This window comes from Marmota marmota, unplaced genomic scaffold (assembly GCF_001458135.2).
Source record: "Marmota marmota marmota unplaced genomic scaffold, marMar, whole genome shotgun sequence".
Classification (NCBI taxonomy): domain Eukaryota; kingdom Metazoa; phylum Chordata; class Mammalia; order Rodentia; family Sciuridae; genus Marmota; species Marmota marmota.
The window spans coordinates 30,006,431-30,022,080 of NW_026000221.1; the positions used below are offsets into that span (position 1 = coordinate 30,006,431).

The 15,650-nt window shown below is 33.3% G+C and overlaps 1 protein-coding gene across 9 annotated transcripts in view; it reads left to right on the forward strand.

Moving 5' to 3' along the window:
• Neto2 (neuropilin and tolloid like 2) overlaps positions 1-15,650 on the forward strand; it is a 64,286-nt gene that overhangs the window by 23,123 nt on the left and 25,513 nt on the right. For 8 of the 9 annotated variants that reach the window (XM_048792241.1, XM_048792245.1, XM_048792244.1 and 5 more), the window contains one exon: positions 10,060-10,288. In XM_048792241.1, the coding sequence (XP_048648198.1) occupies positions 10,060-10,288 (229 nt within the window). Of the gene's footprint in view, positions 1-9,134; positions 9,459-10,059; positions 10,289-15,650 lie in introns of all 9 variants that reach the window. The other variant, XM_048792247.1, reaches the window with a different exon arrangement.

The window sequence follows — 15,650 nt, forward strand, 5'->3', positions numbered from 1 at the left end:
GTGATTTGTATAAATTGTTGCTTTTGTTCATGCAGATATTTGTTGACTATATAAACTGATACTACAACACTACAACTTTAAAAAAACTTAATTTTACTTCACTTACTTTATTGGGCACCAGCACTGTTAGAGTTAAATAAACAAATATAAATTTCAGGAAGTTTACACATACATTAAGGTTCTTAATTTTAAAAGTCTAAGATTCTAAAAATCTAGTTGGACTTGGTGTCGTATATCTGTATTCCCACCTACCGTGAAGGTTGAGACAGGAGGATAGCAAGTCCAGCCCAGGTGGTATAGCAAGATCTCATTTAAAAAAAAAAAAAAAAAAAAAGATCTTAAAATCTGTAGGTTCCTAATGGTGAGTAAAAATATTGATCAGTTTATCATTAAAAATATTTTGTTTGGTTAAGAAAATTAGGCTGCAAGAGGTTAGAGTCTTCTTGGAGGTCTCAGAGTTGGTTATACTGACCAGTATAAAATATGTTGAATTCTGTGTTCTTACACATCAGCTGATCTCTGCTAATTATGTAGAGTTTTCGTTTAGAAGTACCTCAGAGAAGAATGTTGTAAATAACTCTAACAGGTTTAGATTGATTGCTAATTAAGGAATATCAACAGAGTCAAAAATTAGATTTAATATATGTTTATGAAGAGAGACGGGGTGGGAGAACATACCTTTAAAAGAATCATGAAAATCAGATTTACAGCTGGGCATGGTGATGCACGCCTCTAATCCCAATGGCTGGGGAGGCTGAGGCAGGGGAATTGCAAGTTCAAAGCCAACCTCAGCAACTTAGTGAGGCCCTAAATAGCTTAGAACTAGAACCCTCAGAGGGAGATGACTTACATGAAAGGGTAAATTTAAAACAATATATCTACTGGGGCTGGGGTTGTGGCTCAACAGTTGAGTGCTTACCTCACATGTGTGAGGCACTGGTTTCAATCCTCAGCACAACATAAAAATAAATAAACAAAATAAAGGTTTTTGTTCATATACAACTCTAAAAAATTGTTTTAATTAAAAAATATATCTACTGGCACATGTCAGTGACAAATAATGTATTTTTATGGGCTTGTTCTTTGAATGGGGTTGGAGGTAAGGCTGGATTCCCCTAGGACTTTCAATTAGAAATGTGTCTTTGGTTTTGGGATATGAGTTTACATTCCCTGCTCAATCCAGGAACCATGGAGCCCCAAAATTAACAAAATGGTCCTAGGCTCATAAAACCTTTTGAGGCATCTAGCAAAAAATAAGTCCAGAATAACCAATAAGGCTACAGAGTTGCCATTCATAAACCACCATTGCAGATAATCTCACACATCCAAAAGAAAACACCTATGCTCACAACCTACCCTTGAGATAAGAGTAGACAAAACAATCAGGTTGTCTCCAAAAGGATGCTATTTAGATTGTCACTACACCATCGATAGCAAAACAGAAGCTCAACAACAACAGAATAATATCTTCAAAATTTTGAGAGGAAAAATAATGACTGACAACCTCCATTTCCATATTAAATTCTATGATTCAAAAATGAGGGCAATATTGAGGTAATTCTAGGCAAAAATAATAAATGAAGCAAATGCTATAGTTAAAATCCAAATATATCCTGCTTACAGGAAAATTTGAAAATGGAAAACTAAAAAATAACAGGCAAATACCAAAAGAGAATGGATGGAACTATAAAAATAAAAATCAAGAAGGTCACCAATTCACAAAGAAGTTAAAATAATGTAAAATTATTACAAATTAATGTAGTCTCCGAATGTTTAAGCTACAGATTCATCATTGCCAGGGGAAAAGTAAGAAATACAAAGTTACAATGGGAACATTTTTTCCTTCTTAATGATTAATTGACCAAATGTACAAAAAAGTTATTAAGGCTCAAAAGATTCAAACACAAGTATACCTAATCGACATGTATCTTGCACAGAACATCCAGAGAACATTCATTCTCTACGTGTGAAACATTTATCAAAACTAGTCTATAGAGTTGGCTAATAAAGGAAATTTGAACATACACCAGTGCTTGGGATTATGCAGAGCTTTCTTTGAAAAAAATACAATTAAACTAGGAATCGGCAACTAAGAAATTACTTTACAACCTTATATATTTGGCAATTTGTTCATATATTTGGAAACTGAATAATATTCTACTTATTCATAGATCAGAAGAAATCAGGATAGAAATCTGAAAACATTTAAAACTCAATAAAAGAAATACCACATGTCAAAAACTTGTAGGGGGCTGGGGCTCAGTGGTAGCATGCTTGCCTAGTATGTGTGAGGCACTGGGTTCAATCCTCAGCACCACATAAAAGATAAACAAAGGTATTGTGTCCATTTATTTAAAAAAAAAAAAAAAAAGTTGTAGGATGCAGCTATACACCGGTATTTTGAGGACATTTTACAACCATACACATCCATTAGAAGAAAAAAAGCTTGAAATTTAATGAGCTAAGATTCAACTGAAGACATTTAAAAACGACAAATCTGAAGAAAGATAATGATTTTAAAAGCAGAAATAAATTCTTTAAAAATTAACAAAACCAAAAATTAGCTGTTTGTGAAGGATAACAATAAGCAATTCACTGGCAAAATTAATCTAGAAAAAAAGACACATCCACATAAAATCAGAATTGGAAAACGTCATAAATAAACTATAGCAAAGGTTAAAAACTCTTTAAGGAACTCGAGCAAAAAAAATGGTCAAGTAATCTGAATAAACCTTTCTCAAAAGAAGATACACAAATTACCAACAAGTATACGAGAAAATGCTTAGCATCGCTAATTATCAGGGAAATGCAAATCAAAACTACAGTAAGATATCTTAGTGTTACAATAGCCATTATAAAATACCAAAATCAATAAATGTTGAGGAGGAAGTAGAGAAAGAGGAATTTTTATATATCATTAGTGGGAATGTAAATTAGTTACCACTATTACAGAAACTGACATTTTCTCAAAAAAAAAAAGTAAGAATAGTTTTGATATATGATCCACCAATTCTGCTACATAGCACATATCCAAAGGAAGAGAAATCAGTATGTCACACAGATAATTGCACCTTTATATTTTTGCAGCATTATTCACAATAGTCAAGATATGGGATCAACCAGTACAACAAATTGTAAATGGCAGGGAGGAGCTAATGACATTAAGAGACAATTATAAGTTCAAACACTGTGTTTGATATTAAGAAATTGGCTGGTTTAATAATAGTGTAGAGGTTACTTTTTAAGTGACTTTAACACTACATAATGGAACTATTTATAGATTAAATGGGATTAGTCTAATAGGTAAGGGGCAGAAGTGAGGAGAGACATAGATAAAGTTTAAATAAGATTGAAATGATAATTATTAAACTTGGGATAAGTTATTCTGTCTGCTTTTTTGTTAATAAGTGTTTTAGGTTATCATAAGAGAATATTATAAACAGTTCTTTGCTAGTATAAAAGAATGAGGTATACAAGCAAAAGAGAAAAATATATCTGAAGTTTTTAGAAGTACTTATTATGTGTAATTTCTATCAGAATGGAGGTGATAGACAGTCAGTTAAAAGATAACTTGTTAGAAATTGTCCAATCTGAAATACAAAAAAAAATATTGAGAACCAATTAAGAAGCCTGTAGGACAATTTTAGTAAGCCTAACATATCATTTTAAATTCTAGAAGGAACAGAGATTAGTAAAGAACAAATACTTCAAGAAATACTTGCTAAAAGGTTCCAAATTTAGTGAAAGACATGAATTTTTAGATGTAAGAAGCTCAGTGAATACCAAAGAGGATAAAAAAGTTACAAATAAAATGAAATAAAATTTAAAAATAAATAAACCAAGGCCTACACACATCAAAACCAAATTATTTGAAACCAAAGATTGAGATCTTAAAATCAGCCAGACAAGAATGGTGCTTTCTAAGGAAGCAGTGATGATAATGATTGGGTTTATCTGTAGAAAATCATGAAAACCAAAGATGATAGTTCAAAATCTTTTTGAGTGCTAGGAGAAGAAAAAAAAAATTGGAATGAGGGCAAAAGGAAGGCACACTCTGGTGAAGAGTGACGAAGAAAATTTGTTGTCTATAGGCCTGTTACAAAAGAAATTACTAAATGAAGTTCTTTAGAAAAAAGAGAAATAATACTAGAAAGAATGATGGAATTAGCAGGATGCATTGGCACACTCCTATAAGTCTGGGGCTGTGAGGCAGAAGGATAATAAGTTTGAGGCTAGCCTCAACAACTTAGTGGGACACTAAGCAAAGTAGCAAGACCCTGTCTCAAAAAGGCTGTGGAGCCTAATGTGGTGGGAGACACCCTTGGGATGCCAAGGCAGGGGGGTCACAAGTTTAAGATAATCCTCAGCAACTTCCTGTTTCAAAAAGGGCTGGGGATGATTTAATCTCCAATACCCAGAGGGGATAGGTGGAGGGTTGGGGCATCATGGAACTTCATGAATGAAAGTTAATGAACAACAAATGTCTGGGCAAATATAAGCCATCTTATCAATATCAAGAATGAAAGAGAGGCTATCATTCTCCCCGTTAAAAAATAATAATAAAATATAGTACAACTCTATGCTCAAACATCAGATGACTGAATGTGGTCAAATTCCTTAAAAATCTACATGCTACCAAATGTATCCAATAACTATATGAGGTAAATCATCCCATATTTATTCAAATATTGATTTCATAATTTAAAATCTAACAAAACCCAGGCCTAGATGGATTTGCCAGCAAATTGTACCAAACATCTAAGAAAGATACGATGCCTGTTCTTTACAATCGCTTCCAAGAAATGAAAGAGGAGGGTACAATGTAAACTAATTTTATAAAACACAGTACTCTGATATCACCAGAGATGTAAGGAAACTACTTATCAATTCATTAAGAAAACGATGCCAAAACCCTCAACAAAAGATTAGTAAATCTAATATAGCAATGTATAAAAAGTATACTATATAACAGTGAAGAGTGGTTTATCCTGTAAATGCAAGTCTGATTCAGCATCTGAAAAAAGTCAATGTAATTCACCATAAAAGAGCTAAAATTGACCTTAAAAAAAGGATACAGACATCTCCATTTGTTAGAATTCAGTACCCATTCGAAATAAAAATAAATCTCAAAAAAGTTTGCATAACCTGATTAAGGATATCTACAAAAGCCTCCTGCTAATATCACATTTAATGGTGAAAACCTGAATACTTGTCCCTTTGGAATTTGTAGCTAACTCCTATTCAACACCATACTACAAATTGTAGCCAGTGCAAAAAGGAAAAATATACTGTCTTTGTAGATTTACGTGATTGATTATCTGAATAAAAAATTCCATTAACTCTACCAAAAAAAATTTTAAATTCCTGAAACAAAAATGAGTTTAGCAAGTTTGCAGGATATAAAACCAATATGCAAAATATACTGTCTGTCTTATTATTTACTACTAATACCAGTCAGTTGAAAATTAAGAAAACAGTACCGTTTCTAAAAAGCATCTTACAAGTATATGCACCATCCATAAACTGAAAATGTGTAGAACACTGATTAAAAGATTTAGAGACCTAAATGAAGAGATGCACTGTATATATGTATTGATAGACTCTGTAACACTAAAATGTCAGTTCTTCAGAATTGATTTGTATAGTTGAACACAATTCCCATCAAAATCCCAGTCGTACTTTTGTAAATATTAACAAACTAATTCTAGAACTTAATGGTAAGTAAATAATACTGTTAAAGAATGAAGATGGAGATGGAGACTTACTATAAAACTTCAGTAATCAAGATAATGTGATATTGACAAAATGGTACAGGTCAATGAAACAAAATAAATAGCCCAAGAGATTAGATTTGTGTAAACATGGTTAATTGCTCTTTGACATATACAAAGCAGTTAGTGGAGTTAGGGTAGTCTTCAGCAGATGGGGATGGAACAATATAAGTCTGCAGTTTTAAAAAATGCACTTTGACATTTATAAAGTACCTCACACAAACCCTAAATATATATTATAACCATAAACGTTAAATTGTAAGTATCCAGGAGAAAATCTTTTCTTCGTTTTCCCCCAATGCTGGGGATCTAACTTGACCTGCTCTGTGCTAGCTAGGTATCTACCACTGAGCTTTACCCCAAGCTCCAGAAAAAAATGACTCTGGGTTAGGCAGTTCTTAGATAGGACACCAAAGAACTATCCATAAGTGAAAAGTGTGTGTATGTGCACGCACGCATAAATTGGACTCATCAAAATAAAAAGCTTTTCCCTGTGAAGGATGTTATTGAGTGAAAAGCCACTGGTTGGGAAAAGGCTTTTGCAAATCACCGTTTTTTCTGAAGACTTCTTTTTTCCAGAACTCAAACTCAATAGTATGCACACAACCCAATTCTTTTAAAATATTTTTTAGTTGTAGATGAACACAACACCTTTATTTTATTTATTTTTATGTGGTGCTGAGGATTGAGCCCAGTGCTTCACACGTGCGAGGCAAACGCTCAACCACTGAGCCACAGCCCTGGCCCCAACAACCCAATTTTTTAAAAATTTTTTTATTCTAATTTGTTATACATGACAGCAGAATGCATTACAATTCGTATTACACATATAGAGCACATTTTTTCCATATTTCTGGTCAACAACCCAATTTTTAAGTGGGAAAATTTTATCAGACAATTCAAATAACATTTAGTCATTACAAAAATGCAAATTAAGACCACAGTGAAATAGTAGTACATCACAATGATATACCGCCATTAAAACTGATTATTTAAAAAAAAATAATACCAAACCAGACTTGGTGACATATGCATAAAGCCTCACCTCTGGAGGTTGAGGCAGGAGGCTTGCTTTAAAAATTAAAGACTAATCTTGGAAACAGTGACACGACCTTCCACCAAAAAAAATAAAAGAAAAAACGCTAAATCCTGGAAACCTAAAGAGTATCTGAAACTCTGATACATTCCTCGTGGGAATGCAAAATGATATACCACTCTGGAAAACATCATGGTAATTTTCTATAAAATTGCCATGTGACTCTGGTTTTTTCTGAATGTGTACCCAGGAGAAATGAAAGTGGTTCATATAATAAATATGCAAATATTTGTAGCAGTTTTGTCCATAATAATCAAAAGCAAAGAAAGGTTCAAGTTTCTTCCGCTGTTAAAAGAATAGACTCAGGCATATTCAGATAGTATAATCTTTTCAGCATTAAAAAGGGACATTCTATTGACAAATGCAATACTCTCAAACAAATCATGCTAAAAAAGCTATGTACTGTATGACTTTATGTAAAGTTCTGGGAAAAGTCACACTATAGGACAGACACCTGCAAAGTAGCAAGCAACTTGACAGATTTCCCCTGGAGGCAGGGGTGGTTCAGGGAACATTTCTTGAGATGTTAGCAAGAAGTGAGTAATGGAAACTCCTAATTTGCTTTAGGAGCATAAATTGCTATAGTCATTTATCAGCATACTCTGTTAAAGCTGAAAGGTGATATGTTAAAACATAGTAAGTACAATTCTGGATAGATACCCAAATGAAATCATCATTTATGTGTGTAATGAGAATACAAGAATATTTGCAGCAGTATTAATAAATTTTAAAAGTGAAAGCAAACTAGAATCCCATAAAAAGATGGAAAGTGGTTTATAAGTGATAAAAAGTTTTAAAATAATACTATATATTTTTTAGATTCATAAACATTAAAATATAGTAATTACAAATCAAACTAAAGATACATAGGAAGGGTAATGGGAACACAGGCTTTAATCGAATCAGCAATACTTTTTTTTATATTTGACAATTTTTAATATTTAGATATTTATTTCCATGAAATTAAATGATATGTTTTAGAATTCCATACTCTTTATTGAAACATTTTGTGAAAGATAATTCCACATTCACAGATATTTTAGGAGTGTTATCTGGATTATTGACTAGTAGAGATTGTGTTACTTTTCATTAATTTTTAAGTAAAAAAGTTATACACAGTTTTAAAAAATGACTTCAATCCTTTTTTAAAAATTGTTAAACATGGGGGGTGGCCTAGAGTTGTGGCTCAGTGGTAGAGCACTTGCCTACCGCATGTGAGGCACTAGGTTCGATGCTCAGTACCACATAAAAAAAGCAAAGGTATTGTGTCCATCTACAACTAAAAAAAAAAATTTTTTTTTTAATTGTTAAACATAGGGCTGGGGTTGTAGCTCAATGGCAGAGCGCTTGGCTAACACATGTGAGGCACTGGGTTCAATCCTTAGCACCACATGAAATAAATAAATATGTTGTCCATCTACAAATACAAATAATAAAAATAAATAAAATGTCATATTAGACATTAAAAAACAATGTTAAACATAATGAGCAAACACCTGGTTTTATTTAAGAAATTTTAAAAAAGATGAAAGGCCATCATAACCACTGAATACTTGAAATAGTATAAACTAGTTAATGAATGATATTTAAGAAAAATATGCCACTTAAGATTATATTTTACTAAAAGTACAATGTAAATAATTCAGACATCTTGGTAATTTAGCTGATATTTAGTTTTGCCAGTTCATAATTAACACAAAGCTACTAACTTACTACCTGCTCTGAGCGAGTTATATTGAATATAACTGAGCATATGGTCCTCTGATCAGAAGACCTTAAAATCTAAAGGAGGAGATAATTATAGTATTAGGGATACCCACTACCATAGAACTATGAGCAGGGTGATTTGGTTATATAAATAATGACGAAATCTATAAGATCCAATGATAACATTTAAGAAAATGCAATTTGTATGTTAAAATACATGCATGAAAATAAGTTTTAGAATGGAAAACCTATTTCATAACTAAATGTCTGACGTTCTCATGGAAGTGGCAAACTGGTCATTTCAAATAAACCAAACTTGGTCAAAATTTGAGCTATATTTTAATTCTGCTTTTAAGTTTCATGCCCTCAAAGTAGTTTAAAAGGTAAAAAATATGTGACAAAACTTTTTGTTTTATTAAGCCCTTTAAATAAAAGGGTAGGGGTGACTTACCACAACCTCAGGAATAATAACTAGAAAGTGTGTACTCATTAGGTGTCTTCAGTGGAAATTTAGGGGAAATCTTTATTCTTTATTCATTGAATTTTTATTTTAATTTTAGAGTGACACATGAGTATCTACAGTCAAGAGGGTGAGAAGAGTGTGGGTGTGTGTGTGCGGGTATGTGTGTGTGCACATTGCACATACACACGTGTGAAGCAACCTATGAAGTGAGAAGAAGACACTTAGACTAACCTGGGTTCAAATCCTTGCTCTGAATAACCCTGGGCAAGTTCCTGAGTCTCTTCATAAATAATGATACCTACTTCATGAACCTCTTCTAAAGATTAATGCTTTGCCTTTTTAAGCCAAAGATGTATAAAGATGTAAAAGAAATATTCAAACAAGAATGAGCCAAGTGTATTTTAAGAAAACTTGGTGCCAGGTATCAAACTCCCTGTAAAATTTTAATAAACAAATAAAGGTGTTTACTTTGAAAATACAGTTAATATCATATACCAGTCCAAAATATATAGAGCGTTTTAAGGGGTGGAATGTTAAAACATCAATTAAGTGTGCAACAGTAGAGTAGTGGGTAAGTGAATGGTAATACATTGTAGGAATGATGGGTTATAACAAAACTAGGGTACATACATCTTCTATTTCCTGTGATTAAAATGTACAGGAAAACTGGAAGAAAAATATTAGTCACATTTTTAGAAAAATATAACCTTTGAGTGATTTATTTCCTCTACCTATCAGTACCATGAGATTGTTTTATAATGAGGAAACTCTAACACAGTTAAAGCCTCTTGCAAAACTTAACTTTGTAGAGAAAACACAAACTTCAGTTTCCTTAATGCTTGGTTCTATTATTAACACAACCAAAGTAACAGACCATTGGTCTTAGACTTTTCAATTAGCTATTAGCCTTATATCTATTTGTCAACTGTCATAATTCAGTCTAACATGTTGACTGTGGATAAAAGAAGTAGGAAAAAATACTATTTTTAAAGCAGTTTTTTTTCTTTGTTTTAATGTTACAGATATATTTGAGGTTCCTAGATTATCAAATGGAGCACTCAAATGAATGCAAGAGAAACTTTGTTGCAGTGTACGATGGAAGCAGTGCTATTGAAAATCTGAAGGCCAAGTTTTGCAGCACTGTGGCCAATGATGTAATGCTTAAAACAGGAGTTGGAGTGATAAGAATGTGGGCAGATGAAGGTAGTCGGCTTAGCAGATTTAGAATGCTGTTTACTTCCTTTGTGGAACGTAAGTAAATAATTCCTATAGCATTGAGATCTTTTACATATTTTTCACTTGTTCATGCGACACTATTGACCATTTACTTTTGAAAGTGTGTAGAAATGATTATCTCAGACCCTGTTCTCAAGAAATAGACCATCATGGGTGAAAATACTATGTTCATATATAAATTACAACACTATCTCACTATAAAGTTGTAAAAACTATAGGGATTGCAGAAAGTATAGAGACTTTCCTTTCTCTCAAGAAAGATCTCGGTAGCCAAACTATGGAACCAACCTAGGTAGGTGTCCATCAGTTGATGAATGGATAAAGAAAATGTAGTATTTATACACAATTAAGTTTTATGCAGCTGTAAAGAAGAATGACATTATGTCATTTGCTTGAAAATGGATGAAACTTGAGAACATTGTGTTAAATTTCTTTAACATTATGTTAAATGAAATATGCCACAAGTGGAAGTTTTCTTTCATGTGTAGAAGGCACAGAGGAAAAAGGAAGAGAAAAGTAGGGTTGGGGAAGATAAAATCTCATGAAAATCTAAGGGAGATCAGAAGAGTAGAGGAAAGGGACCAGGGAAGGAAGGAGGGCAGGGAAAGAGCAAATACTGGGGAATGATGTTGGCCAAATTATTGTTATATTGTGTGCATGCACAAATATATAACACATCCCACCGTTATGCACAACTATAGTGCACCAATTAAAAATATGGAAAGAAAAAAAGACTTGAGCTTTAAAAATAATTGTCAGTAGAATTAATTCAGTTTAGGAACTAATTATGATCCATCAAAGACCTTGGTCATCAAAGATTCAAATATGGTGTTACTGTTTTCTTTTATTATTTTTTAAGAGCTTTATAGTTAAACACAATGGTTGGGTTAACCCCTGCAATCTCATACATGCATGGAAATCAGTATCAGTTCATGATCCCCCTTATCCTTCCCGCTCTCCCTCCTCTCTCCCACTCTCCCTCTTCTCTAATACACTTCCTTTTACTCATCAATTAATTTGTATTTGATTGGTTCTTTATGTTACCTTTCTTCCCCTTTTCCTTTATTTTACTCAAGCTTCTGCATCTGAGAGAAAACACTTGACCTTTGAGTTTCTGAGTTTGGCTAATTTCACTTAGCATAATATTCTCCATTTCCATCCATTTATCAGCAAATGCCATATTTTCATTCTTTTTTATGGCTGAGAAAACACCATTTTGTATGGGTATCACAATTTCTTAATCCATTCATTTATTGACAGGCAACTGGGTTGATTCCATAATTTAGCTATTGCAAACTGTGCTGCTGTAAACATTGATGTAGCTGTGTCACTGTAGTATACCAATTTTAGATCTTTGGGGAAAATACCCTGGAGTGGGATAGCTGGGTCACATGGTGGTTCCATCCCTAGTTTTTTGAGAAATCTCCATACTACTTTCCAGATAGGTTGTACTAGTCTATAGTCCTACCAGTATGTACAAGTGTACCTTTTTCCCCACAATCTCATCAGCATTTTCTACTGTTTGCATTCTTGTTCATTGCCATTCTAACTGGAGTGAAATAAAATCTTAGTGTGGTTTTGATTTGCACTTCCTTGATTGCAATAGATGTTGAACATTTTCTCATATATTTATTGGCCATATATTTGTGTTTTTTTTGAAAAGTTTCTTTTTAGTTCTTTGAATCATGTGTTGATTGGGTTATTTGGTTTTGTTGTTGTTGTTGGTAAGTATTTTGAGTTCTTTGTATATTCTGGATATTAATCCCCTATTGGAGGAGTAGCTGGCTAAGATTTTCTCCTAATCTGAAGGCTTTCTCTTCCCATTCTTAATTATTTCCTTTGTTGTGCAGAAGCTTTTCAGTTTGGCATCCCACTTGTTGATTCATGATTTTATTTCTTATACTTTGTGGTTCTATATATTGGAGTACTGACCCTATGTTTTCTTCTAAAGTTGTAAAATTTCTGGTCTAATTTCCATGTCTTTGATCCAGTTCAGTTTGTGAGTTTTGCGCAGGGTGAGAAGGGTCTAATTTCACTTTTCTACTACAGCTATTCGTTTTCCTAGCACCACTTGTTAAAAATGCTGTCTTTTCTCCAAGATATATTTTGACACCATTGCAAATATCAGACAGCCATAGGTATGTGGATTTGTCTCTGTGTCTTCTATTCCATTCAGTGTCATATCTGTTTTGATACCAATATCATGCTGTTTTTGTTCCTACAGCTTTGTGGTATAATTTCAAATCAGGTATTTTAATGCCTCCTTCCTCACTTTTCTTGCTTAGTATTGCTTTGGATATTCTTGATCTCTTCCAAATGAATTTGAGAATTGTTTTTTTCTGATTCTATGAAAATATGTCATTGGTATTTTGATGGGGATTGCATTGAATTTGTATATTGCTTTTGGTAGTAAGCCCATTTTGACAATATTAATTCTGCCTGTCCAAGAACATAGGATGTCTTTCCATCTTCTAAGGTCTTTTCAATTTCTTTCTTCAGCGTTGTATAGTTTTCATTGTAGAGCTCCTTTACCTCCTTGGTTAGATTAATTCTCAAGTATTTAAAGTTTTTAGAGGTTTTTGTGAATGATTTCTTCCTCTGCTAAATCATTGTTGAATTATTGGAAAGCTATTGATCTTGTATCTTGCTTGTTTGCTAATAAACTCATTTATAAGCTCTGAAGTCTTCTGGCAAGAATTTTTTAAGTTTCCTTGTGTTTTAAGTCAGCTTTTTCACTGCTGTGACTAAAGGATCTGACCAACACAACTGTAGGGGAGGAAAAGTTTATTTGAGGACTCATGGTTTCAGAAGTCTTAGTTCAGAGAAGGCTGACTTCATTCCTCAGGGCTCAAGGAGGCTGAACATCACGGCAGGAGAGGGTGGTGGAATACAGGAGCTCACATCATAGTGATCACGAAGCAGAGAGAGAGACTTTACTCTCCAGATACAAATATATACGCCAAAACAACATCCCAATTCCCACTTCCTCCAGCCACACCCTGCCACCTCAGTTAATCCCATTCAGGATTAACTCACTGATTAGGATAAGGCTATAACCCAATCATTTCTCCTCCAAACCTTCTTACATTGTCTCACGTGAGCTTTCCAACACTACATCTAAACCATAATACCTAGATATAGGATCATGTTTTTGGCAAACAGAGACAGTTTGACTTTTTTTCCTATTTGTATCCCCTTGATTTCCTTTTTTTGCCTGTTCACTCTGGCCAGTGTTTTGAGGACTGTATTGAATAGGAGTGACAAGAGCGGACACCTTGTCTTGCTCCTGAATTTAAAGGAAATGCTTTTAGTTCTTCTCCATTTAGTATTATGTTGGCTTTGCCTTTGTCATAAATGGCCTTTACGATGTTAAGGTGGTAGGTTCATTGAGTCTAGCTTCTCCAGCATTTTTAACGTGAATAAGTGTTGGATTTTATCAGAGGCATTTTCTGCATCTGTTGAGATGATATGTGATTTTTGTCCTTAATTCTGCTTGTTATGAATTACATTTGATGAATTACATTTATTGATGTATATGTTGAACCAACCTTGCATTTCTAGAATGAAACACACTTGGTCATTTTTTTATATTTATTTAGTTATAGATGAACACACAGTATCTTTATTTATTTTTATGTAGTGCTGAGGATCAAACCAGTGCCTCACACATGTGAGGCAAGCACTTCACCACTGAGCTACAGCCCCAGCCCCACATTTGGTCATTTTGATATGTACTGAATGGGGTTTGTTAACATTTTCTTAAAGATTTTTGCATCTGTGTTCATTAGGTTATTGGTTTGTAGTTTTCTTTCCTTGATGTGTCTTTGTCTGATTTTTGTATTAGGGTTATACTGACTGGCTTCATAAAGTGTTCATTTGCTTTGAATTTTGTGGAATAATTTGAGAAAAACTGATGTTCATTCTTCTATAAAGGTCTGGAAGAACTCAGCTGAGAGTTTATCAGATCCCAGGCTTTTCTTTTTTGGAAAGCTTTTAATTGATGTTTCAATTTCATTACTTGATATTGGTCTGTTTAGGTTTTCTGTATCTTCCTGATTCCTTTTGGGCAGCTCATATATGTGTTGAAACTTGTCAGTGTCTTCCAGATTTTCCAATTTATTGGAATATAAAATTTTTTAAATAGGTTCTGATAATCTTCTGGATTTCAGAGGGGTCTGGTCATATCTCCTTTGTCATCTCTGATCTTATTGATTTGCATCTTCCCACTCTTTCTTTTTGTTAGTGTGACTAAGTGTCAATCTTATTTATCTTTTCAAAGAATCAACTCTTCATTGCACTGTTTTCTTATTCTCAATTTCATTAATTCTGACTCTCATCTTAAATTATTTCCTGTCTTCTACTGGTTTTGGGGTTATTCATTCTTCTTCTAAGGTCTTGAAATGGAGCATAAACTTATTTGAGATCTCTCTGATTTTTTTTAACTTTAGGCACTCAGTGCTATAAGTTTTACTGTTAGAATAGCTTTCATACTATCCCAGAGATTTTTGATATGTTTCTCACCTTTCGTTTCTAAGAATTTCTTGATTTCTATTCTCATTTCTTCTTTCATCCATTCTTCATTTAAGAAAGTATTGTTCAATCTCCATGTGCTTATGTGGTTTCTATTGTTTTTACTGTTGATTTCTAGCTTCATTTCATTATAGGACACATGGGTTCATATCAGGATTTTATTGTTGTTGTATTTGCTAAGATTTGCTTTGTGGCCTACAGTATATTCTATTTTGTAAAAAGTTCCATGCACAATTGCAAGGGTAAGTTCAGCTGTTTAGGGGTGGGATATCCTGTAGATATCTGATAGGTTAATTTGATTTGTAGTGTTGTTTATGTTGGAGATGTCTTTATTGATTTTATGTTTTGATGACCTATCTGTTGGTGATAAGGGTGTATTGAAATCATTCAGTAGCATTGTGTTGGACTCCATGTGGGATTTAATGTGTGGAGCATAGGCGTTTATTATCATTATATCATTTTTTGGATTGTTCCTTTTACTAGGATGTACTGACCTTCTTTATCTCTTCTGATTAATTTTTGCTTGAAATCTGCTTTGTCAAATATGAGTATAGCTACTCCTACTTGTTTGTTGTTTTTTGGGGGTTTTTTTTTTTTTTTTTGGACCATATGCCTGAAATATTTTTCGCCTCTCTTTTGTCTTCTGCCTGTGGATGTCTTTGCCAATGAGTCTCTTGTAAAACATTTTTAATTAAAATCTATTTTTGTCTGAGAATTATATCAGTTCTTCCTGTTTTAATAGCTATTTGTGTGGAATCTTTTTCCATACTTCTGCTCATTTGTATCTTTAGATCCAAAGTGATCTTACAGATAGCAGATAATTGGACCTTGTTGGGGGGGGGGGGGG